Raw genomic sequence first — 26,572 nt, forward strand, 5'->3', positions numbered from 1 at the left:
AAATTTGCGTTGTTACAATATGGTACCCAAGACCCTAAGATTAGAAACAACTTCACATGCACTTTCTGCACAAAAGTTGTTAAGGGAAGAGGATATTGGCTTGTTTGGTGATGAGGATGAAGATATGGTGCTTGAGGTTGATGATTATGATGATGATGATGAGTGATGGAAATGATATTAGGGTCTAGTAGTTTCATTTTGCACAATTAGACTATTAGTTATTTAGTTATTAATATTTGCTATTATGCAGTATGCACTACTTTTAGGGTCTGTTAGTTTCATTTTGCATTACTAATAGACTATTAGTTATTTAGTTATCAATATTTGCTACTATGCACTACTATTTATATATATTTATGGTGTTTTAGTATATTGGTAATCATGCATAACACATTATGTTTCACTAATGACTACTTGTGCACCTCATCTACGTGATGCACGTGCATTCGCATTGCGCATCACGCATCGCACTTCGGGACCCTTATCGCATCGGAGCGCATCTCGCTTTTTAAAACCAAGATAATAACAACACACTTACATTTCACTACCAATATAGGTAAATGTACTTTGTTATACATTCCTATCATCCCTTAAAATTGTAACTATAATGGACAAACAAATTAAGCATGTCACTATTTTTGTAAAAGTGATGTAACTATGTTGATATTATGGAACTACATATTGCTATTATCAGTAAAAAAAATAAGTATTCAACTATTATGGGTAAAAAATGCAAGTACATTGTAATTATGGGTTAAAAAAATAAATACATTAACCATATCGGTAAAAAGAGTAAAGCAAGTTATTACTCCCGATTATTTACCCAATATTTATCTATTAACCATAATAACAAAGAAATGAAATTACAGACAATTTAAAAGATTACAATTGTTTACATTTTGATTTCATAGATCAACCAAACACACTCGATCAATTTCATTCATTTCAAACAAATATTCTACAAAACAACCACCCTCGCATATCATCAATAATTTATTTATTTTTTTGCTTAAATTTGTTATTTAAAGAGAAAACAGAAACATAATGTAACACAAGTGATAAAGAAAATTATGATCAAAAGTACAAGACTTAATTTGAGATGCAATATGACTCTTATTATCAAGGCCTTGTATCAAACAGTTTAATCCACACTTCTCAAATCTCATGAATGATGATAAATAAATCCTCAAAAAAAAACAAAACTTTTTGTAACATTGCTGACCTGGCATTTAGCATCATTCTTCTTTCAGCAAAAGTGAAGTGCATGATAGAAGTGAAGACAACTCGTCTTCTGTTGCCAATCCAAAACCTTGCCAACGTATTCTACCAAATTTGTCCACCAAGAATATATAACTGTTGACCATTAATAAAAACAAGATTTTATTTAATGACATGTGATATTTTTTTATAAACCTAAGTTATAAGATACATGAAAATGAAGAAAAGATTGATACCCAGTTAGAAGGTTGAGTATTTTGAGCTCTTTTCTGAAGTAATAATGGTCACCAAAAGCATATGCTATTTCTCTCTTCAATAAACCATCACTTTCATGGCGTTTTGGCTTTTTTAACATGCGTAGTAATAGTGTCTTTATAGGGGCGAGAGATAAAAACCATGATTCAATGAAGGAGATCTGAAAACAAATATAAGAAGCTAAGATATGGAAGGTGTTAATTAAGTCCCAAAAAATGGAATTTAGAAGACATGCAACACCATTCATATGAAAGGACATATACTACTATTATAATCTAATATAATACCTCATATAATTGAACTTTCTCTGAGTCCCTAAAAGCTTCAACAAAAGGAAAACTCCAAGAATCAGTCATTGCCTGTAAAAAGATGGTGTTTCAGTTCTTATTCAGCTACCCAAATGGAAAAAACATCATGATATTATTTCTCATTGTGGTTCCTTTTACTAAATGAATGAGGAAGGCAATGGCATTAGAACCTGTGAAGTTGCACGGAATGAAAGACACATCAATGTTGCTTTTGGGGTATCAGTCTTCATTGATTCATTGATAGTTCCAAAATTAGTGATGGGTAGTTTGAAACGTTTTCCATTTGAGTAATTTACTTCTAGCTGAGGAAACTTCAAAGCTTCCATTGCTGGAATAATAATCTTATTTGCCATGGCAATCTGCAAATCATGATCAAAATCACGTTTATTCAAGTAAACAACTCATCTTTCTGCTTCAATAATCTATTACAACTTGTCTTACCTTACCACCATGTTGTTTGAGTTCAGCCATATCAGCAAAATATCCCCTATTCATTTCATCTTTACTGCCCTAAATCGCACAAATTTCAACAAAAATTCAACCACAGCTTACACGATAATCCACTGAAGAATCAACTACAGTTATGCAACAACAAATCGTCATACTTACAGCCGAGCACGCTCTTTCTCGATCGCGTCCTTATTTCCAAGCTGCATTCAAATTAGGCTTCGTTATGGATTACAACATGGTAACCCTAACAGTATAAGAAATCGAATGCACAGCAATTGCTGCTCAACAATACCAAAAATCAAGCTCATGTAGCACGATTACACGACTTCATAATGTCTAGGATCTGGTTTCAGCGAAAACTAAATTCAAATTAATTTACTTACCTGATAGAAATCGAGGAACCGATTGGAGGTGAAACGCGTGGGGATGTTTGCTGGTAAAAACATTTTATCTTCTTGTGTGAACAACAGCCGTGAACTGAGAGCAACCGCCGATCTCGAAGAAGTCAACTGCTTCAACTTCAACATCTTCCCTACAGCTCCGTCACCGGTGAGGTGTATGAATCAGTGTGTTGGGGAGAATGTATAATACGAGTAATCGGCGGAGGGTTTTGAGTCTTGCGGATTTCTAGCTGAAGGGTCGGGTCGGGTTCGCTTTGAAGTAGGATAAGCAAACTACCTAATATAATCGAATTGGACCGAACTAGAACCGGATATGCAAATGGATTTGGTTTGCGGTTGTTTGAGTTTTATTTTTCGGTTTTTGGTTTTCTTGATTCCGGGTCGGTCTGGTTCCAAACCAATCTCATTCGAATACAAAGGAAACAAAATATAAAATCGAAACGAACCAGAATCGGAATCGTATAAAAAGTTTCGGTTAAATTTCCATTTTCAATTTCGGGTTGGTTAGGTCTGGTTATAGAACCGATCACATCTTGATACAAAGAAAATTAAATATACAACCGAACTAAATCGGAACCGAAAACATATGGAAAACGAATATGTAAATCGGTTCGGTTCTCAGTTCCTTGAATTTTTATTTTTCGGTTTTGAGTTGGTTCAGTCATGTTTTACGACCGAACTCATCTCAATACAAAGGAAGTTAAATATAGAACTGAACCGAACCTAAATCGGAACTATATAGGAATCGGATATTTAAATCAGTTTGGTTCTCGGTTCCTTGAATTTTCATTTCTCAGTGTCGATTTTTTTTTATTCGTAACCAGAATCTGTCTCTAGATTAAATTTTGAAACAGTTGAATACTGACATAATATGGATAAATGACCTGCTTTTTTGACATTTGTTAAAATGAACACTAATAATCAAATTATCATTAATTTTGAAACATTCCAAATTTCAACCCAAACTTTTAATTTTTAAATAAAAAAACAATTATAAATCCATTTCTCAAAGCATATCAAAACCAACATTTGTTCCAAAACATGCCACAATATTTTCAAAATCATAGTAATAATAAAAATAGTGAAATCATATAAGTGGAAATATCTAAAAACATATTCATGGATGTGATACAACCATGTCGCACCCTTCTCCTACTACCAGAACAACCTGAGAACACTGAAATTCAACGAGTAAACACACAGCTTGGTGAGTGCCCGAAGATACCACATACCTAAAAAAATATTATATTTTAACCATAATCATGTCTGCTATAAGCCCAACTATAGTCTTTCATGCTATAGTCCAACTATAGTCTTTTCTGCTATAGTCTAATTATAGTCTTTCATGATATAGTCCAACAATAGCCTTGTCCGCTATAGTCCACAACTATAGTCCAATTTTAGTCTTGCATGGTATAGTCTAATTGTAGTCTTGCATGTTACAGTCCAACTATAGTATTTCATACAAAAGTTACAAAGACAGTCTATCAAGCAAAGACATCTAATGTCTTACTCTTACATAGTATAGTGAAAAAACTCACATAAGTCTAGTAAGAAAAAATTCAATAACAGCCTCAACAACCATAAGAGTTAGTACCAATCACCTACCACTAATCAAAGACCAAACATCAATCTTGTAACATCCAAATTTCCAAACCAAATTTTTCGTTTTAAAATATAGAAAGCATCTCAAGAAAATCGCAAGTGTCAAAACACACACACACACACACAAAAAAAAAACGACAAAAAAATGTCAAATCAAAGGGTTTTATTTATGATAATTCAATGGGGTATGCAAAGCAATATCTCTATATGCACCCCCAAAATTTTCCTTTCTACCCTCTTTTTTCATATTTTTCTCCTTTTTGTAAATAATGATTGAGAGAAAAATGGGATATAAATAATAGTACAGAAAACAATAACATTTTTTTGTTATCTATTTAAAAAGTAATAATTTGAAGGGTTGAGTTATGAAAAATGGGATATCAATAATAGTACCCTTGTATATGTTGTATAAATGTGATCTTCTATTCATGTCCAAGAGTGATAGATAGGACTTCTTTGTTTGACTGATGTTGAGGTAATGGGATTCAACAAGCACCAAGAGCCAATGTGATCCCAAATAGTTTTGGCAAATTTGCAAGATACAAAAGGTGATCTGTAGATCCACGTAGTAGACAAAGTGTAGAGTTTATGTCCACTCCACGTTTTGAGAGTGCTATACATGTTGTGATATTATTAAGAGCAGCCCTCCAACCAAATCAGTTTTAATTTAATATTTAATGGTCACCTAATTGTTCCAATCAATAACATAAGAATCCATAATGCATCTTTTTAACTCTTATCGTTTTTCTCAATGAGTTGGATAAGAACTCACCCTGATATTTTGACCTTGAATTTCATCAACTTCAAGTGAACATGATAAAAAATTGACTCTTATCACTCATAAAAACTTGGAATCTACACAAAAATCACAATTATTTCTTGAATATGAACATCAAGTTACTTGTTTAGTTGCAAATACACATTTAACCTGTTATTCAAAAAAAATCAAAAGATGAGTTACACTGTTGACATGAATTTTACTTGTATAAAATTCCTTTCTAATGTTGGGAACTCAAGTATTACACCCACAAACACCTCACCATCTTCTCACTCAACTTCAACTACAAAAAACCCTCATTTCCAATAACACCAATACATATAATAATAAATAATATACAAACACAAACTTTCTTTATAAATAAATAAATAAAACAGATTATCAACCAGCAGCAGCCGTGGTACACAAAACGCATCGCATCCGGGACCCAGCCGAAGGGATATCTTGGTCATTTTCATCGTCAATATAATCACCATTTTCATACGAGTCACTAGATTGTTTGTTGGTGGTAATAGAATTGGTGGAGTCAATGAGACAGTTTAAGTGGTAGGCATGACAACAAAAGAATACAATGACTGATGTCTGAATGGGTAAAGGCTCAAAACATATGCAACACCTTCCGTCTGCTCGTGTTTTTGACTTTGTCTCCATGGTTTTTAGGACGGGGGGTCGATCCATTGGATTGCTGTCCTGAGGGTTCGTGTTTGACCGGGTCCCGCTTTCTGCATCGGTTAGGTATATTGCACGTCTTGCTTCTTTGTAATATTTGACTAAAAGGTTGACTATATCCGCCTGTGAATTATAATCATGTTAATGAGAATGAGATAGATTATATTATGGAATAAGTTAGGAAATTGTAGTATAAAATAATACCTTGAGTATATCGTTACAACCATGTCTTAGAGATGTTTCAGTTCTGTAATCTGTGATGATTTTGACTAAACGGTCCCTCAGCCTGAAATTGAAATAAATAAATATTAAGAAACAAGAGATTGAGCTACCAAAAACACGAAGCAATGGTTATAGTTTAATACTAACCGAGGGATCTCCAAGCCATTGGGTACAATATTCACAATATAAAGAGGATCAAGATTACCAACAGTATGCTCTAACAAAACACCAACCTGCCAACCAAAAAAACATAATAAAAACATTTCTTCAAAAAGATTATTTAACTATGGTTAAAAAAAAACAAATTACTACCATTTCAGGTTTATCAAGACATTGTCTAATAAGTTCTTCCCATAGGTCATCATCATGCTGCATACTGACAAATTCTACAGCCTGTAAAAAATTATGTTAGAAAGAAAGCCATTTAAACCCATAAAGATAGAAACTTCTTTTTCTTTTTTCTTTTTTTTTTACCTCTTTTATGTCCCCTTGTTTGTCGATAATAACAGCAAGGGCTTGTTTTGCATTTCCCATTCTTCCAAGGATGAAAACTTGCTCGCTTAGTAGATTTTTCTTAAGACAAACTTCATATGCCTAATTCGAGAAGATGATGTCAGCATCAATAAATAAATAAATAAAAACCCTGAAAATTTATAAATTCAGAATCGATAATTTCACAAACCTTTTCAAGCATGTAATGTTGACTACTCCGAAGGAAAGGAAGCAGCATTTTTATATCATATTCCGCATAGAGCTCAACCTGTTTTTCAGGATGCATTTGACAATGAGTAACTTACAAATTTGGTCCCTCAGTTTAGCACAATTTTGCAGTTTTGGTCCCAAAAGGAATTAGTTTGCAATCTTGGTCCTTAATTTGAATTTACATACCTTGTTCCAATTAAATGACTATATCTCCCTTTATCCCATTTATTATAAACATTTGTCATTTATTAAGGTAAATTACATTTTTGGTCCCAGGGTATAGCAGATTTTTTCAATTTTGGTCCTTATTTGAGGTTTTTGTAACATTTTTGGTCCCTGATCCAAGTAAAATGACTACACTTTCGGGACCAAAATTGCAAAAAACAGTTATACTCTGGGACCAAAAATAGTCATTTTACTTAAAACAGCAACCAAAATTTTTACAAGAACCTCAATAAGGACCAAAATCACAAAAGAATACTTTTTTGGGACAACAAGTGTGAAATGACTATATTGCCCTTTATACCTGCATGTCATGAAAGTCTCTACCAGCATGAGGGTTGGCTTCAAATAGCGCATGTAAATACTCATGAAGAAAGTATCTGGAATCCACTTGTTTTTTTGCAGCAAGAAGTTGGGAAACAACTTCAGCAGGGGTAATTAAGTCCCTGTGCTGGATTAACATTGAAACTGTACGTTTATGATCAATCGACATTAGGTGGGCCACCTGTAAATAACACATGGCGGATTCACAAATGAGACTACCAAACAAAAGAACACAGAACAAGGGCAATTTTGTAATTAGCCATGACACAACACACCTTCTCAGGAATGGCATCGTGCAAGTTATGCTTCTCGATAAACTCAAACAGATCTGGCTTCATAAGCTGAAAAAAACAGAATTTGATAAATTAAGAAAGCAAATTAAAAGCCAAATTAAAGAAAGAATGGATAAGTGAGTGCTTACATCAGCATAAAGTGTAAAAGCTTTCTCATACTGCCCATCAATTTCATACAAAACCGCCAGTGCCTAAACAAAGTGGAAGATTAAGTATGTTTAATATAGCTCAAATAATGACACGTGGCGAAAAATTACTGGTGTTCACAGTTCACCTCTTTGAGTTCATTAGTCATGGATGAGGTGTTAAGTTGGGGCTCTATAGCTGCAATTATAGGAACTGCTGAGTATATTGCAGGTGGCCATGTTTTCACAGCAGACAGAAGATCTTTATGGGAAGATGGAATAGTTGCTAGAGCTACAAGAGCAACCTGCAATTTTTTTTATTTATAAAAAATAAACCATCAAAGTAATCAATAATTATTATTTAATATAAAGCTTACCTCATAAGCAGTATCACGAAGGACTGGATTCTCTGTTGGGATGTATGGGACTAACACAGGGAGTTGGCGTAGATGAGCAAAATGGAAAACCCATCTGTGAAAAGTTGGAAAACATTTTAATTTTTCTTTTTCCTTTTTTAGACTTCAGTTTCTAGAATATTCTAGAAGAAACATTTCCTACCTCTCCCATGCAGCTGCAGAACCTCGCAACACTTTGGGACATAAAGAAGCTGCTTCTGCATATTTCCTTTCTACAATTAAATGATCAAGATACCTCGACCCCACCTAATAAAATAGTTTACAAGTTACAATCTATAATTTGTGTACTTCATTTTTTATCCATAATAGTAACATATTTACTTTATTTGTTAGATAATGCTATTATCAGTAAAGATATGTTGCTATTTCTTTTACTCTTAAAAGATTAAAAAGAAAGTAAAACAAAATACCTCATCAAGAAGCTCACTACGCCCCTGCCCAGCTTCAACTGCTTCTAAAGCTTTCTCATGCCATCCATGTTGAAGAAGCCAATTAATATGATCTTCTGCATCTCTGTCATTCACATGCATGTCATTCATTTGTAATTGAAAAATTATTGTATGTGTACTTCAGTCTTCATATATGAGATTGATTATGTGAATTTGTTTCCACTATCAATCAAGATGATTGTTAATCAATTTGTTTCCACAAAATTGAAAAAGTGTTGGAGATACCTAGGTTTGGCAATAACTACATCTTTTGGGGATACAACATAGTATAAAGGTTCATCACCAGCTGCCCATTGTCCCCCTGCATAGCTGCTACCTACATCCAAATTTATAAATATCTTATGATATATATAAAAAATAAGTAGAAATGAACATGTACCTGTAAAAGGAACATGAGCAAGAGAATAATCTTTCGCCTTGTAATGCTCAAACCCAAGTACAGGTAATGCATCTGTCGCCAGCTCATCATTGTTCCATGTCACTACATGCACTTCTGGTCTTTGTGCATTCCCCTGTTTTGATTGTAAGAATGTTGCGATTATGGGTTAAAAATATAAAGAATCAATCTTGAAATCATTGCAGAATGAGAAAAAGGTGAAAGAAATACTTGTCGTGAAGGAACACTGCTGCTAAATTCCTTTTCTCCATCTTCTTCACCGGGTATATAAGCAAGAACAACCAATGAGTCACCAAATGGGGCAACTCCCGATATGAAATAACTTGTTTGAAAAGATGCCACAATATCAACTTGGTTCATGTTGGAAGTTGTGATTTGTCTATATGACCCATTCACACCTCTTGCCTGATTAGTTTTTATTGATGCAATCTTTATAGCTGTCCCCCAGCCAATAACAAGAAGGGCATCATCCTGTATAATATCATAAAACAGGGTTTAAATGTTGCAAAATGCAAATATTCCACCTCTTAGATCTAAATGTGATAGTGTTAGATGTGAAATTTGCTAAGTCATGTGTAGAACTAGAATCACCTTCTGAAGTAGTGTTCAGAAGGCTAGGCTATAAGAGTTATAGAATGTTCAAAAAAGTAAATCTTCTGAAGTGCTTCTGAAGTTCAAAGATCAGAGATTTGGACTCTACACTTAGGGGTTGTTTCTTTTTACTAAATGGGCTTAATGGGTTAAGCACTTAAGATATACATGACTGTTTCTTTTTTACTTAGTCTACTCTAGACCATATGACTTAATGGGTTAAGCAAAAAAAAAAACCTGGCTTTATGTATTACGACACCAACCCTTTACCTATTTGCCCTTCTTTTTTCCTCCCAACTACTCATGTGAAAAACAATGAACATTGTTATATTTGATGAATATTGTTATATTTGGTGAATATTGTGATATTGTTTTTTGGAATACGAGGGTTAAATGGTCATCTAGTCTCATTCAGACAGTTTATTCAGAAATGCATCACCCATTCAGCCACTTTACCCACACAGGACAGTCAGGACTTAATGGGAAAAAGGCCCAAAGAGATTCGTGGAACTATCAAGACACATGTTTCATTATGTTTTTAGCAAATTGCAAGCACAACTATTGTGACAAAATACTCTCTGTAATCCTCTCATGTATCAATATATGTGGGCCAACATCTTGGATACTAATTTCACTGTATGAATTGGGTCTTTTTGTTCATCTACATTCTTAATTCAGCATCTAGCCATTTAAATCTACTGGAACAACACTATCACCAACCAATATTTTATCAGTTACCTGCCAAACTAAGTGGGGAAGTAGAAGCTCAGGGCGTGGGCTTCCTCTTGGTCTTTCAATAAATGTAACACGTTGATCATTAGCAGCATCATAAACTTTTACTCCAGCATCATTAGCCCATGCAATTAAACTTGTTCTCCATTTCACAGCATGGATAGGACCTTCCCCAGAATGTAAAACCTACACAAAATGATGTATTTTGTTTTATTTTCTTTGTAAATATGAAAAGTATACCATACAAAAAGGCATGAAAAAATACCTGATCACGGTATCCTAACCATTTTTTTGTATTGAAATATAAGTTTCCAGCCAAACCACCAGTAACAAATCGCCTGGATGCTTTCCTTGCATAATCTGGGTCAATTGCAATGGCTTTCATCGGGCGATGATACTCAAATTTCTGTTTCTCATCTGTGAATAGACTTATAATCACAACAGACCCATCATCTGAACAGCTTCCAATGAATTCACCATCTAGGTCAAAGCAAAGATCATTGACAGCAGCAGTATGAGCCCGAAATTCCTTAACCTGACAAGAACATTAGATACTACTCTTTCAAACTTCAAACTTGTTACTCTTACTAAAGAAAGCCATCACATAGTTTATGGAGATTGGATACAGAGGAAATGATACAAATGTGAATAACAATTAGCTCACACAGCTTTGGCAACTCAAAAAAACTCTATGAATGCAATCACAATCCCACAAAACAAGGGGCAAAGAATTTTTTTATGAAATTATCCTTATATGTTAGGTAATTCTGCCTTATTCTTTATGTGACTTAATGCCCTAATTCATTGATAAAATCATATCACCTGAAAAGCTTCCATCCAAATGAAAAAAGTCAACAAGGACTCTTTTCAATTGTGAACAGATGTTGTATTTGATCCACACAATGAGGAAATGATCTGATTTAAGCAAACGGTGCTTTCGATAGAAGAAGCAAAAGGCATCTAAAACTAGTCGTTCGTTCCCACTACCACGTTCATATGGAAAAAAGAGAAATGCCAAAACACTACTGAACATAACAGCAACTGAGCTGCAGATCTCGTATCAAACTACCAATCGATTGAATTTCCCTAATTGAACATACAGTGTAATTGATTTCAAACCTAGAAGACCTCCAACAGTAAACAGGTAACAGAACACAAAGAACTGACGTGATCGGGTGAAACAAAACACAAAAATTTACCTGATTCCCAAGGAAATCGAGAATATGAACGGTACCGCCATGAGTACCAAGAGCGATCATCCGTTCCGCAACCGCGACACAAGATGCGGCGTCACTCGATAAAAGAGAAGGCACGTTGCCTCCCATTCTCTGATACTTAAGCCTCGGCTCATCTTCCTCCTCCTCCTCTTGTTCCTCCTTGTCCTCTTCTGTATCTTCTTCGCCTTCTTCTCTTTCATCGTCGCCTTCGGTTCCGTTCTCTGATGGTTTCGGAGACATGTTCGTAGCTGTAGAGAGAGAAAGAAAGAGATGAGAGAGGGTAATTGATTGAGTGTAGTGCGGGGTTCGGTTTATGTTTGAGGTCTGTGGACCAGATTGGGATCGTTTGTGTTTGGAGGGTTGCGAGTTTGGAGTGTCAGAAAGAAGAGAATCTTTGAAATAAACCGTGGGAGCCCTTTCCCCTACATTCTTGTTCTTGTTGGGGATTCACAAATATATACTTCTTTAATAATAGTAGTTATCTTTCCCTAAAAGGATTATAATTTGTCTAAAAACTTTCACCCATAAATAATTTGTCTAAAAATTTTCACCCATAAACGTGGATTTTCTTTTCTTATATGTTTCTTATCATATAATTAGGTCATCATTATCATGTTAAACTCATGTTGTCTACTTGTGACTTCCATCTATCTTATTCTTTTATAAACAAGTTCTCCGTGTTGATAAGTAAAAACTTATATTTGTCCATATTATTGTTTTTCAACATTGATTATACTTTGTAAGTTAAAGGTTTTTGTCATGCATATCAAAACGCTACCCCCCCCCCCCCAAAAAAAAAAAAAAAAAATCCCCCAGACGCTTTCAGTGTCGTATTCATCGAATCCTCGTAAACCAAACGCAAACTAACCATATATTTCTATAGCTATATTTATACAGTCTTATAATCGAGATCATCCAAATAAATATGGTTATAGATAGATCTTATTCTTGCACTATATTCATTTGAAACTTGCAAGACTTTTCAACTTTTAAGTAATCAATCACAACGATTCAATAGTTTTTAACTTATTATTTTAATTGATAATTGCTACACCTACAACTCAATGGTTTTTTAGCTTATAATACTTTTACTTATGACATATAATTTTTTAATATAAGAGTAATATATAAATCAGTAAATCACATGTGTATATTAGATTCTAGCTTGGAGAATGAGCAAAAATGATGTTGGACAAAATTAATTCACTTCAATGTTTTAATCAAATCTGACTACTCAATGCTCCGATTTATATGATTGAAGTTGTTGCGGAAAGAAGCTAAATTTACCTATAATTTTCATGTTTTGCATTTTTGCTAAATTTGTCATTATTATAGTCAAATCAACGTTTAAGTTGGGCTATAGAAAAAAAAATGATGTGTAACACCCATTTTCCAAAATAGATTTGTTGAGGACTCATATGGATCAAAAGTAAAGTTTTTGGAAGAACCTTGTGTCACGACGTGGAGAATGGAATACCACGTCGTGACATACCAATTTCAAGAACACGTGTCTGGATGGTCGTCACGGCGTGGCAAGAGGAAGGCCACGACGTGGTAGCTAATGCAACCTAAGCCCATGATTTTTAGGCTTTTCTCCATGTTTAAGCACCTAAACTCAAGGTTTAGGGCATCCTCTTCAGCCTCCAACCCTTCCATGTGAAACCTTGGCCTCTATGCATAATTAAAGGCTTGATTTCTTGATTTAGAGCTTAATCCTTGGATTTTGGTGAAGCTTGGGGAAAAAAGAGGTTTATCTTGGTGCAAGGGAACAATAAGTAAGCTTGAATCCAACATTCTCTTCAGAATTTTGAGTTGTTGGAGGTAACCTTGACACTTCTTCTTCTAAATTTAAGTTTGAGATCATGATTGGGTGGTTTTTGTCCATTCCATGGATGCTCTTGGATTTTGAGGAACTACAGGGTTTGGTAGGGCTCTTTTATGATCAATATGTTCTGTAGAATAAGAAAAAGGAGCCATGTTGGAGTCATATTGTAACGTCTCAAAAATAAGACCCAAAAAAATCATTTTAAAATTTATAAAACAGTAACCCAAAACATTGTCATACAACCAAGATGGATCAAAGTGTATCACTATATCATAAAAATATTAAAGTAATCATATGAATGCGGAATAAAATAGTGTGTGCATTGCAATCACCCCAAGCTCTTCCGCTTCGCACCAGAAGTACCTGAAACATAAACTGAAAACTGTAAGCATGAAGTTTAGTGTGTTTCCCCCAGATACCACATACCACACATATCAAACATATAACAGGCCCCACCTTAACTAGCATAACGGGCCCCGCCCACTGAGTATAACAAGCATCACCCTAACTCGCATAACGGACACCGCTCACTAAGTATAATGTGCCTCGCCCTAACTCGCATGGCGGGCCCTACCCACTGAGTATAACAGGTGTGACAACCCGAAATTTCCATTCTGTACAAACTATATCACTTCGATAGAAGTTATAGCAGTTACAGTTAATTTTCAGACTTTTTCGCGTAAGTTTGAGTAATTCAGGGTTTACACTTCAGGAAATATCAGGAGAGTGGGTGCACTAGGGTTTTGTGCAACAATGTTATTCCAACACTCTATTATATTAGAGATCATTTCAGGAATAAAAATATTTTCTGCCAAAAATATATCAGGACTATAAATAGAATTATGAACCAAATTCATTCATTATTCACATTTCCTACTAGAGAAAAGTCATTTTCTCTCTCACGGATCTTCGGGTTTTTTATCCCAAATCGTGAGTACCTCTTTCTAGTAGTGTTAGAAAGCTTTATATGTAGTTATAACATGATTTAGAAGGCTAAATCACTAGATTTAGGAGTTTACTCCCCAAGGTGTTCTTGGGCGGTAAACTCCCGAAACAAAGCCGAGACTGACCCTTGTGTTATGCTACTGCCTTAGACTCATTTATATGTGTGTTAGGGACATGAAATCAACCAAGAACCACCCAAGTTTGGGAGTTCACGGCCCAAGAGTTTCTTAGGCTGTAAACTCCAAATTCAAGCATCAAATGGTGCTTTTATGGCACCTAAAGCCTTGGACTTTTACCTAGACTTGTTCCCAATAAATCAAGGGCCTTAAACACATAAGAATCACCTTTCAAATTGAGTTTACGGCCATGACATGGTTCATAGGCCGTAAACTCCTTAAAGGGGCACCAAAGTGTGCCTAATGCCTTCATATGCTTTAGATAAAAAGTCTAGAACCTATCCTTCATATGCAAGAGACTTGAAAACAACAAAAACACCATTCCAAGGGAGTTTACGGCCGTAAAATCCAAAGGAAATGGCCTTGGGGCCGTAAACTCCTCTAGGGAGTGTTTCTAGGCCTTAAACCCTTTCAAGAATTGAACCACCAAGTTGGAATAATTCTAGGAATCATTTGGAACTTCAAAACACACAATACACCCATGTTTGGGAGTTTACGGCCGTAAACTCAAGAGTTTACAACCGTAAACTCCATGTGTATTGGTATATGAGGAGTAAACTCATATATGGGATCCTTTGGAACCCTAAACACAAGTGCCTTGTCCCACAATAGCTTAGATGCAATCCTTAGGGCTTAAAACACTTATATAAAGTGTTTATCATGTCTAGGATGTCTTAACTTTATCAATTAGTAATTTGAGAGTAATTGAGTGCATATATGTGTGATTATATGTTCATTAGGATCGTAGTGTGGGTACAAGTCCTCGCTTGACACCTAGCAATCCTACACCGTCTAGTTCATCCGAACCACCAACTACAGGTGAGTTCATACCCCTTAATCAATGTTTTAAATGATTTTAAATACTTTAATGGGGGGATACAAGTAGAAAACAGTATGTTATTAAATCAATCTTATGTATTTTATAACTGTGTTTTCACTCAGTAGATTTTCACATATTTCAAAAGGTGTTACATGAAATGGTTTTCTATCTTAAAATACCTTGATAACAAAAGTATTAGTTTTGAAATGTTTATTAAAATGACATAAAGTCATTCTTAATTATTGTTCAAAACTCCTAGATATCTTGCAAAACCATTATTTTTACCTTCTTGAACGAAACTACACTTATACGCATATGTTCTTATATATGTATTGATGTTATAGTTTCCATCCTTCGTTCAGTTTCCCACACCCTGGTGTATTGAGGGTGCATAAATCTACTTGAACAACCAATTACTTTCCAGTAAATTATCATAGGGATAATTTGAAGATATCAAACATTATTACTACTACAAGGAATCACACAAGAGTCAGTTCATTCATGAGTCGATACCAATACCTTACATGATACATGAGTACATGTACTTAGGATTACATGATACATGAATATGTTTACATATACTTACCTGTTACATGAATACCATACAGAAACACTGTTACTTAGGTGCATTATCATGTATTTACTTACCTGGATACTTGTACTTAGAACTACGAGGATGATTTATTAGTATTTACTGTGTAAATTATCTTTCCTATCCCAGTTCAATGGGATAATTCGGCGAGACTTACCATTCTGAACCCCACTGATTAGCACCAGTGGTCGATGAATGTCTACGGATGTTTAAGGTTGTTACTTACTTAGTAGTCAGTGACGGGACTAACCATCCCTCTGTCCAACTGTTGCAACAGTGGATGAGATGTGAATCTTCGGAGGATCATTAGGTTAACGATCGATATTAGGAGATCGATGTCGGGACTAACCCTCCCTCCACCCTGCTGCCGCTACAGAGGATGAGGGGACACTCTTCGGATGTCCATAGGGTCTATCTTTCGCTTCGGCGATGTCGTGTTTGTCCTGGTAACCCGAGACAATAACACTTACATGATTATATTTTTCCTGTTTACTTTATTTTGTGATACTTTCACATAAACGAGGAGTTAGACTAAGTACTCTAGTACTAGTCAATAGAAAGGAAAAGCTATCATATTACTTACAAAACATTCGGGTCTTGGTAGAAGACTACACTTCATTCTTATAGAACATTCGGGTCCTGGTAGAAGACTACATAGTCATAACAAAACATTCGGGTCTTGGTAGAAGACTACACTTCATACTTATAGAACATTCGGGTCTTGGTAGAAGACTACATAGTCATAACAAAACATTCGGGTCTTGGTAGAAGACTACACTTCATACTTATAGAAAATAAGGGATTTTCTAGGGTTTTTCATACTTACATCAACATTTTCATTTAAAGGTTTACATGGCCTTCATGATAGATTTTTCATAAGCAAGACAATGACACTTAATTAATTATGAATTCACCAGCTTTAAAGTTGATACTCTCTTCAAAATAACTTGTGTTCCCAGGTCAACAGTAGACAGGTACGATGGCCAGGTTTTGAGAAGACGGAGCAGACAAGACTCGTCTTTTATTTTGGTTGTATATTTTTGGTGTCTTACTACAATGAAAGAACACACATGTATTAAAACTCTACTTGTAATGCAATGGATGATGTTGTTGCTTGTTTATTATATTACACTGTTGTGATACTGTACATGACGTCCTCCACCCCTGAACGTTTCCGCCGTTCGTGGTTTTGGGGTGTGACAACAGGCCTTGCCCTAACTCACACAATGGGCCCCACCCAGCATACAAACATACAAGTATAACAAGTAATAGCATACATAATAACCATTAGTGTAGGTCGGATCCGATTATTGATTGATGATTATTTTGGTGATTAATAGTGCGGGGATTTTAGTGGGCCAACAGCCAGAGATTCTTTCTGTGAGATTCGGCAGTGCGAGGTGAGTTTCTTTACTGTGTTTAGCGGGTCGAAGGCACCAATGTCGGCCCATAGTTTGTCATGTAGGGTGCTAGATGCCTACGTGACTCTTGCATGTGTATGTGCTCGTATGCTTACTGGGCGGGGCCTAATGGTTATTCTATATGCTAGTATCTTGTTATGCTTATATGATTTGTATGTGGGCGGGGCCCGTTATACGAGTTTGGGTGGGGCCCGTTATATGAGTTTGGACGGTCTCGTTACGCGAGTGTGGGCAGGGTCCGATACACGCATTGGGCAGGGCCCATTATATGAGTTTGGGGGGGGGGGGGTGTTATTTTGGTTAGGATCTATTTTTGATGGTTGTGAAAATGTTGTATGTGTTTTGTGTATAGATAAGAAAAGAATGATGTAAGAAATGAGAGTTAAAAATTTGGTATATAGGTAAAAAATATTGTTTAAAAAATTAGCCGTTGAACGGCTATTTCCATTCCAAATCGAGAGAGGTGTCCTGATTGGACGTTTGGTTTCGTGGTACGCACCACAACCAATAACGAGCACACCCGACCACGAATGGTCGGAATTGTATGCATGTCGGGATTTCGTGGCCACGTCGACAACGGTGGCTTTCGTCCAATGTATATCGTATGATTTTATAAGTTTTGGGATGAATCGTGTTAGTTAAGGTTTGGATATAACAACGGAGAATTTGTTATAAAAAGTATTATAATATTAATAGATATTGAGTGAATGTATCAAAAAGTTGAAAAAGGGTTTTTATTTTGTTTCTTCTATATTGTTATTCAACATGTAAAGTAAGATGAATGATAAAGATAAGAAGGAAATAAAAATATAACAAATTGAAATTACACATTAAACATGTGACTTACAACCACGTAAATAAGGTTATAAAGTTCAAAAAGTGTATTTTCCAAGCTGATACGTAGTTGCTGAGCATTATTTTATGTGTTTTGCTTTTTATGTCGTGAATATTAAATATTTTGTAGGATTGTACGAAAATTTTGGTATCATATGGGATGGATAAGTTTGGGGTTACCATTTATTCGAGTTTATACAGAAAAATCTTATTATTTTAATAAATTTTTAGATAAAATCTTAAATGTTTTAAACAAAAAAGGCATATTATTTTGGAAAAATCATATAATTTGTTATTTTTATTAAAATAAAAAAAAAATCGTTAATTTTGCAAAATTTTAAATAATCGAGATTTTTTTGTTTTTTAAAAAAGAAAACTAAGATTTTATAAAAAAAATTCAAAATAATAAGAATTTACTGTATTAGACCCTGACTTATTAGGTACATCATGTTCAATGTATTTTTTTTTTGGCAAACCAAGAGTGGATTATTCCTTTTGTAAATTTGAGGTATTTTTTTTTTTGGCAAACCAAGAATGGATCGTTTCCTTTTTAAATTTAATATTCACTCCAAGTCTCAAAGTTCATCATAGCACATTGGTTACATACATCAAAGGTAACTTAAAGAAGAAAAATTATATATATATATATATATATATATATATATATATATATATATATATATATATATATATATATATATATATATATATATATATATATATATATATATATATCCCTATTCTAATAAAAGAATAGTTTTATTCTTCTTTTGACATGTGTCACCATATTAGGCTTCATAATTAATGCATATTTTATTTTTCTTTTGTCATGTATCACTCTATTATGTCTCCTAATTAATGCATGCCACTTGCTAACCTATTAAATCTCCATTTCAAATTTAAAATTTTTCACTCTAATTACATTAAATTAATAACATTAAAATGCAAATTAAATAAAATTAACACAAATTATAAAGTGATATAATTTAAAGCAATGATTATAAATTTATATAACTAAAAAATCTCTTAATTAATAATTTATTTAAAATAAGTGATTAATAATTTTGAGTTTTTAGTATTAAAGTTTAATTAAGTTTGTAACCGTGGTTCCCACGGGTTATAAACTAGGATACTAATAAAAGAGTAGTTCTTTTGTCATGTGTCACCATTTTAAGCTTTGTAATTAATATTATGTCACTTGTCAATCTATTGATTCTCCTTTTAAATTTCCAAATTCAAAATTTAAATTTCTCATTTTAATTACATTAAATAATAACATTTGAATAAAAAATAAAATAAAATTTATACAAATTATAATAAAATAAAATTTATACAAATTATAAGATGATATAATTTTACATATTTATTTGAATCAACGGTTCTAATTTTATATATTACTAAAAAAGTATATCTTAATTAATAAGTTATTTAAAATAATTATTTAATAGTTTTGAATTTTTACTTACAAAGTTTAGTTATTTTGTAACCGTGGTTCCCACAGGTTATAAACTAGTATATATATATATATATATATATATATATATAGAGAGAGAGAGAGAGAGAGAGATTCAAACGTGGATTGACATCTATTGTGTGGTCGTGTGGACAATGCTATTCTGTGAAAATGACAAAGAAAATAAGTTGTTTGATAATATGAATACGTTCAATCTTACATAACTATTATCATTAACACGCATTCTCACTAATTAAATCGTCTATAACGTTATTATAGACTTTTTTATTATTATTCTCATTCTGTCAGAATGTTGTCAGAATGTTTATTTAGTCGTATTCTGTCAGAATGAAAATGAGTTAAAAACGATGTTTGAGAACAAAAATGAATAAGAATTAGTGAGAATGCATGAAAATGACGATATTTTTGTAAGGTTTAACGTATTCGCATTACTTATTCTCTTAGTAATTCTCATAGAATAATATTGTCCACACGTTATCACTATAATTGTTTATCCACATTATAACCTAGCCCAATATATATATATATATATATATATATATATATATATATATATATATATATATATATTCATCATCCTATCTATATTAAATGGTATAAGTGTCTTAAAATATCATTTATTTTATTAAATGTGATACTTGTCATCAATTAAAATGGATCAGAAAAAAAAATTAAAAAGATATTTCATTTCTCTTTAGAAATTTCTATGAATCAATGAGTGGCAAATAACTGAGTGACAAATAACAACAACAATGATTTGATTAATTCCAATTTATTTATAAACACTTATTAGACGATTGTAAATATGCATAAGGGTAGTTTAGTAATTTTGTAGATATAAAGCTGTAACCACTTGTTCTAGTAGTTTTTTTTGTACATATACAATAGCAGTTATCATTTTTTTTTTCAATCAATGAGAAGTTTTTGTTTCCATCTCTTCTCTCTATCTCTAAATACAAAAACACTCAAATCAAGGATGATTCAAGTATTTGAATTCATAAATTGGAGTTATAGATCAAATTTCACCATTGATAGGGAATAGAAGCTTCAAAATAACACTTAAATTTAAATACATGTAAAAATCTTGTATAAGAATTTTGAAGCTATACAAATGATATAATAAAGGAAACTAAATAGAAATTAAGATTGAAATTTGATGTGAGGTTTTTATACTAAAATATTTAAGTTTTAAATTTACAAAACATTTATCTAACACATCTTAAACAACACTCACACATATAGTTAAGGATGTCAACAGAGGTAAACGGGACGGGTAGTGCACACCCCCGCCCCCCACCCAAAAAAAAAAAAAATTCTAGCCTTCTTATCCCAGCCCCCGCCCCTGAATCCCCCTTATTACCCCTGCCCCTGCCCCCGTTCCCCTACCACCGATTGATTTTGAGCTGCATTTTTTTGGGCTAAAAGAATTTGTTGTTTGGGCTAATTGGAGCTATTTTTAGGTAAAAAAATATTTATTTATAGAAAAATTTTATATGTTAAAAAAAGTTATAGCATTTTAAAAATATTATACTAACTTAGAAACATGTTTTTTGTTGAATTTTGGAAGCTCAAAATCATGTTATTGTTTATTATATTTATATAATTAATATATGTAAATATATGTAGAATCTATTAACGTGGGCCCCATGGGGTTTCGGGACAGGACTGTCCATCCCCGCCCCTCGTCCTCTAAATTAAAATGGGTGTTAATCTTGCCCCCGTCTCCGATTTTTTTTAATAAATACCCCCAAACGGGACGGGACCCCCACAGGAACGGGGTCCCATGAGACTTTTTGACATCACTACATATAGTAAATTTGATCGGATATAGTATAGTTGTCGTAAATAAAGGTGTCAAATTCTCGGGGAACATGTATGAATGATAACATATTATTTAACTGAAACAAAAAATATTAAGGGGGGGGGGTTGTTTAATTGAAATCTTAAACAATCAATCTGAACTATCGAACATAATAAATTAAAGATAATGATTTTTAAAGCGTTTCCACTTAAACTTCAAATCCCTATTTCCTATGGTGAATAGTTGATAGTGTAATGAAATATAAAGCGTTTACCAATTAGACTAGCAATTATCGATTTGTTTGTTGCCATTGAAAATGTCAAAATCGATTCAAAGAGTTCTTCTATTAATAATGGTGAGAGGCTCACTATAATAATTATTTTAGAAGAATAGCACATCCCTTAGTCTTCTCTGTTGATTTTGTTTGGCTCCATTTTTTTTTTTCATTTTTCTCTTCGCCTTGTCTACAGTGGCGGACGTAGACATTTTTACTAGCAGTGCACAAAAAAAAATTCGTCCAAATATGATAACATAGTTTTTTTTTAAAGTAATAGTACACTAAACCGATTATTACATCTTAATATTTAAATTTGACATTTGCGAGTACACATTTTTTGGAAAAAAAAAATTATCTTCCTGTTGATGGTTCAGTCACAGCTTCACATAGAGGCAGAGATGAGCTATCTTTTTTTTTTCTTGTTTTGTAGGATTGTTCTCATGGCTACATCCATAATTAGAGAATTGGTTATTGGGTTTAAGTGGGTTGTGAGCTAACTTGGTGGTGGGCTTACCTAGCCTTAAAGATTAGATTTGCACCTATAATTTTTTGTAGACATCAGGTGCATCTATATATAAAAAAATTACACTTGTGGAAAAAATTGGAGCAATGGCCCGGGACCCCAATTTGCTCCATACATGTCCGCCACTGCTTGTCTACACGATATGTCAATTTATTTTCCTATACTAACATAATAATGTATATAAAATCGGGCCCTAGAAATTTGGAGGCCCTGAGCGACACACCAAGCTGCCCACCCATTGGCACGACCGTGCATATACTTTCTTCAATAATTCTTTAACAATTCTTCAACATACCACATCTGCAACTCTTAACAAATGGTTGTTTTTTCATAACTAAGAAGGTTTCTTTTCTGCACACTTTTTTAGGATGTGAAAATCTCGTATTTATAGGAAAAATAACTTGATGGCGTTAAACCTTCATCTTTGCATTGTTAACAATTATATTTGAAGATTATTCCTGAAGTAAAAGCTTGTTTCCGATTGCAATCCCTTATCCTTAGCGGCACTAACCCCATCTTTTTATGGTATCTTTGAAATCTCCCTATCTCCCTATTCTAATAAAAGAATAGTTTTATTCTCTTTTTGACATGTGTCACCCTATTAATCATTCTAATTAATGCATATTTTATAATTCTTTTGTCACGTGTCACCATATTATGTCTTTTAATTAATTAATGAATGTCACTTGTCAACCTATTGATATTTCATTTCAAATTTCAAATTTTAAATTTTTCACTTTAATTACATTAAATTAATAATATTAAAATAAAAATTATAAAATGATATAATTTTACATATTTATTTAAATCAACGATTATAATTTTATATAACTAAAAAAATCTCTTAACTAATAATTTATTTAAAATAACTGATTAATAATTTTAAGTTTTACTATAAAAATTTAATTAATTTTGTAACCGTGGTTTCCACCAGTTATAAATTAGTTCTTCAATATCTAGATTTGTGCAGGGGAGTACATGCGAAAATATATATTTTCAATGACGTAAACCTACTAAAATGCATTGAGACATGCAAAAATGTCCTACAATTTTTTGGCTAAATAAACGTAGATAAGGATAAATAACTATCCGACTTGAGAAGATCTTCATCGTTGTTAACCATTGTCTTCATCGTTGTCAACCATTGTCTTCAAAGAGAATTTGGTAGTAATTTGCAAAAGTGAAGTGGGAAACATGAAGACTTTTTTTTAATAACCACCTTTGATCTATAAGATTTTTGCAGCCCATTACTCATTTTCGTAGTGAACCATAAAATTTCCATAGTCAACGTCTCAAAACGACATCGTTTTGTAAAAATAATATAGGCGATGTCATTTTTCACATATCGTCATATGAGAAAATCATGACTATTTTGGTCAATTTTTATTTTTGTGGAAAATGTTGGGGAAAAAAATATGTTTTGGTTATTTTTTTTAAATAATAAAGGATGCATTTAATAAAGTTAAATTAAGAAAAAAAAAGTTTAGTTAAACAATATTTGATTTACTTGATATTACGACAAACAATTAGGGGTGAACATTTGGACCGGACCGGACCGGCTCTTGGACCGGACCGGTTATGGAGAAAATTGTGGACCATGGACCGGACCGGATGCATCGTGTCCGTGTCCGTGTCCGGGTCCGGGTTTTCCGGTTTTTTGACACGTTTGGACCGGTACAACTTTAATTGCATAGAATATAAATAATGTAAATTGATGTATAAAATTATAACTTGCAAAATTAATTTTCCAAATAAAAGTAACTAACATATAATTCAAGTTCACCAACAAAAGTTAACAATTTTAACACAAACATACAAAAGTAATACCGTAGCAACAAAAATCATAATTGAAACTTTAAAATCAATCAAAATAACAAACTTCATAAACTCATAATCTAATCTTCCATTGGCTTCTTCCCCATATCATTGTCATCAATATGTAACATATTTAAAGCTTGTGCAATCTCTACATAAACACAAATGAAAATGTTGTTAGTATTTAATAAAAAGTAATAATTGTATAAAAAAAAGAACAAAGCTTGTAATTTTTTTACCCAAAGCTATATCATCATCGTTCAAGATGTCATCAACGTTGTCAATTATCGGATTTATAGACTTTCTCACCCAATCTTGGGTGCATAACAAAGCTTCAACTATCAACGTCGATAAACTAGTCCGATACTCACTTACAACTCTACCACATGTGCTAAACGCGGACTCGGACGCTACACTTGAGATTTGTATTGCCAATATGTCTAACAACAAAGAATTAAATTGTAACAACATTAATTTATAAGGAAATTATGAAAGACTAAAAAAAAGTAATCACCTTTCGCCATCCGAGCAATTGTTGGGAACCTAATTGCGTTTACTCTCCACCACCCGAGAATTGAGAAATCTTTTTTATAATTAACTATATTCTCTTTCAAATAAGTTCGTAACTCGTTATCCGTTAGATCCGAGTTGCTACCTCCCGTACAAAGAAAATCACCGAAAAAATCGTTATCATCATCAACATCAATGACTATTTGACTCGCTTCTTGTTGAGATGATCCACCACTGTCAAATCGTTCCAAGTAGGCCATAAATAAATTTTTCATCCTATTCTCAACCTCTCGGGCCATTTGACGTGCTTTTATGTCCATGCTCGCGGGGGTCAATGCTGGTTCCATGTACCCGATCATTTTTTTAAAAGCATGTAACAAAAAAAGTGATTTGGTGGTAGGATCAAGTAAAACTGCAAAGTACATAAAATCGTTCATCTTGTTGTATGCACCCCAATACTTGTCGTATTTCGTCCTCATATCTTTTACCATATCGAGAAACATTGGTTTGGTTGACCACTTTCTTAGATGTATGTCCACATCTAAGACTTCCCGGATAAAAAGATTTACCAAAGGTTTTGATGTAGACGAAACAAGCTCTGTTTTTGTTTTGAATTTTTCAAAGAATTTCACCATTTCGGTTACAACTTCAAAGTCATAATTTTCCCGTACTCTACCGAGATCCCTTTCATATGATTTATCTGTTAAAGATACATAAACAAACAAAATTATAGTCTAAAACGTCACAGATTACAAAATCTTAATAATTTTGATGAAAAGCTGATATATAACTTAAAAATAAATACTACCTCTTATGCCAAATTCCGTAAATGCCTCTCGTAACTGATATGCGGACTTCAATAACTCGAAAGTCGAGTTCCATCGGGTAGGAGTGTCACCACATAGAAACTTCTTCGTTTGTAAGCCACAATCTTTCATCGCCTTCTTGAACTTGTTTATTCTTTGTGGTGACAATCTAATGTACCGTACCGCCTTTTGGATACAATCAACATGATAGTTTTGATATTTTAGTCCATCCTTTACGATAAGATTTAAAATGTGGGCCATACACCTAACTTGGAAATGCTTTCCACCCTCGTAAAGATTGGGCAACTTTTTGACTAAAAAGTCAATTGTCTTGTCGTTTGTAGCGGCGTTGTCCAAGGTAATGGTCATGACATTTTTCATTCCGATCGCAATCCCTTATCCTTAGCGGCACTAACCCCATCTTTTTATGGTATCTTTGAAATCTCCCTATCTCCCTATTCTAATAAAAGAATAGTTTTATTCTCTTTTTGACATGTGTCACCCTATTAATCATTCTAATTAATGCATATTTTATAATTCTTTTGTCACGTGTCACCATATTATGTCTTTTAATTAATTAATGAATGTCACTTGTCAACCTATTGATATTTCATTTCAAATTTCAAATTTTAAATTTTTCACTTTAATTACATTAAATTAATAATATTAAAATAAAAATTATAAAATGATATAATTTTACATATTTATTTAAATCAACGATTATAATTTTATATAACTAAAAAAATCTCTTAACTAATAATTTATTTAAAATAACTGATTAATAATTTTAAGTTTTACTATAAAAATTTAATTAATTTTGTAACCGTAGTTTCCACCAGTTATAAATTAGTTCTTCAATATCTAGATTTGTGCAGGGGAGTACATGCGAAAATATATATTTTCAACGACGTAAACCTACTAAAATGCATTGAGACATGCAAAAATGTCCTACAATTTTTTGGCTAAATAAACGTAGATAAGGATAAATAACTATCCGACTTGAGAAGATCTTCATCGTTGTCAACCATTGTCTTCAAAGAGAATTTGGTAGTAATTTGCGAAAGTGAAGTGGGAAAAATGAAGACTTTTTTTTTTTAATAACCACCTTTGATCTATAAGATTTTTGCAGCCCATTACTCATTTTCGTAGTGAACCATAAAATTTTCATAGTCAACGTCTCAAAACGACATCGTTTTGTAAAAATAATATAGGCAATGTCATTTTTCACATATCGTCATATGAGAAAATCATGACTATTTTGGTCAATTTTTATTTTTGTGGAAAATGTTGGGGAAAAAAATATGTTTTGGTTATTTTTTTTTAAATAATAAAGGATGCATTTAATAAAGTTAAATTAAGAAAAAAAAAAGTTTAGTTAA

The 26,572-nt window shown here is 33.1% G+C and overlaps 2 protein-coding genes across 4 annotated transcripts; both read right to left on the bottom strand.

Moving 5' to 3' along the window:
• Positions 1-1,093: 1,093 nt before the first annotated feature.
• LOC145059402 (ATPase complex subunit) lies at positions 1,094-2,863 on the bottom strand. 3 transcript variants are annotated; one of them, XM_079007251.1, is made up of 7 exons: positions 2,615-2,863; positions 2,391-2,431; positions 2,223-2,286; positions 1,952-2,140; positions 1,761-1,832; positions 1,455-1,633; positions 1,094-1,353 (listed from the first exon to the last, which is right to left on the bottom strand). In XM_079007251.1, exons 1-7 carry the CDS (start codon positions 2,756-2,758, stop codon positions 1,236-1,238), a joined length of 807 nt encoding a protein of 268 aa, XP_078863377.1. In that variant the 5' UTR covers positions 2,759-2,863; the 3' UTR covers positions 1,094-1,235. The 3 variants fall into 3 exon arrangements, with proteins under 3 accessions (XP_078863377.1, XP_078863378.1, XP_078863379.1); XM_079007252.1 differs by having other exon boundaries at positions 2,391-2,509; positions 2,615-2,755; XM_079007253.1 differs by having other exon boundaries at positions 2,223-2,291; positions 2,615-2,709.
• Positions 2,864-5,202: 2,339 nt separating this feature from the next.
• VPS41 (vacuolar protein sorting 41) lies at positions 5,203-11,792 on the bottom strand. The gene is made up of 19 exons (XM_079006515.1): positions 11,357-11,792; positions 10,423-10,692; positions 10,164-10,343; positions 9,045-9,305; positions 8,817-8,949; positions 8,663-8,753; positions 8,399-8,501; positions 8,131-8,234; positions 7,950-8,043; positions 7,722-7,877; positions 7,576-7,638; positions 7,430-7,495; positions 7,135-7,335; positions 6,589-6,666; positions 6,381-6,500; positions 6,219-6,299; positions 6,054-6,139; positions 5,889-5,970; positions 5,203-5,807 (listed from the first exon to the last, which is right to left on the bottom strand). The coding sequence occupies exons 1-19, from the start codon at positions 11,612-11,614 to the stop codon at positions 5,397-5,399; spliced, it is 2,838 nt and encodes a 945-aa protein (XP_078862641.1). The 5' UTR covers positions 11,615-11,792; the 3' UTR covers positions 5,203-5,396.
• Between the last annotated feature and the right edge of the window lie 14,780 nt (positions 11,793-26,572).

This window comes from Lactuca serriola, chromosome 6 (genome assembly GCF_051521515.1).
Source record: "Lactuca serriola cultivar US96UC23 chromosome 6, Lser_US96UC23_V15, whole genome shotgun sequence".
NCBI classification, from domain to species: domain Eukaryota; kingdom Viridiplantae; phylum Streptophyta; class Magnoliopsida; order Asterales; family Asteraceae; genus Lactuca; species Lactuca serriola.

Excerpts from the sequence above, each read along its gene's own strand:
- LOC145059402 (XM_079007251.1), bottom strand. The coding sequence starts at position 2,758 with ATGTTGAAGTTGAAGCAGTTGACTTCTTCGAGATCGGCGGTTGCTCTC. Across the intron at positions 2,432-2,614 it reads GGTTCCTCGATTTCTATCAG|CTTGGAAATAAGGACGCGAT; the intron begins GTAAGTAAATTA and ends ATTTGAATGCAG. Across the intron at positions 1,634-1,760 it reads AGAAAGTTCAATTATATGAG|ATCTCCTTCATTGAATCATG; the intron begins GTATTATATTAG and ends ATTTGTTTTCAG.
- VPS41 (XM_079006515.1), bottom strand. The coding sequence starts at position 11,614 with ATGTCTCCGAAACCATCAGAGAACGGAACCGAAGGCGACGATGAAAGA. Across the intron at positions 7,496-7,575 it reads CTTTTACACTTTATGCTGAT|CTTATGAAGCCAGATCTGTT; the intron begins GTAAGCACTCAC and ends TGTTTTTTTCAG. Across the intron at positions 6,501-6,588 it reads AACATTACATGCTTGAAAAG|GCATATGAAGTTTGTCTTAA; the intron begins GTTTGTGAAATT and ends TTCTCGAATTAG.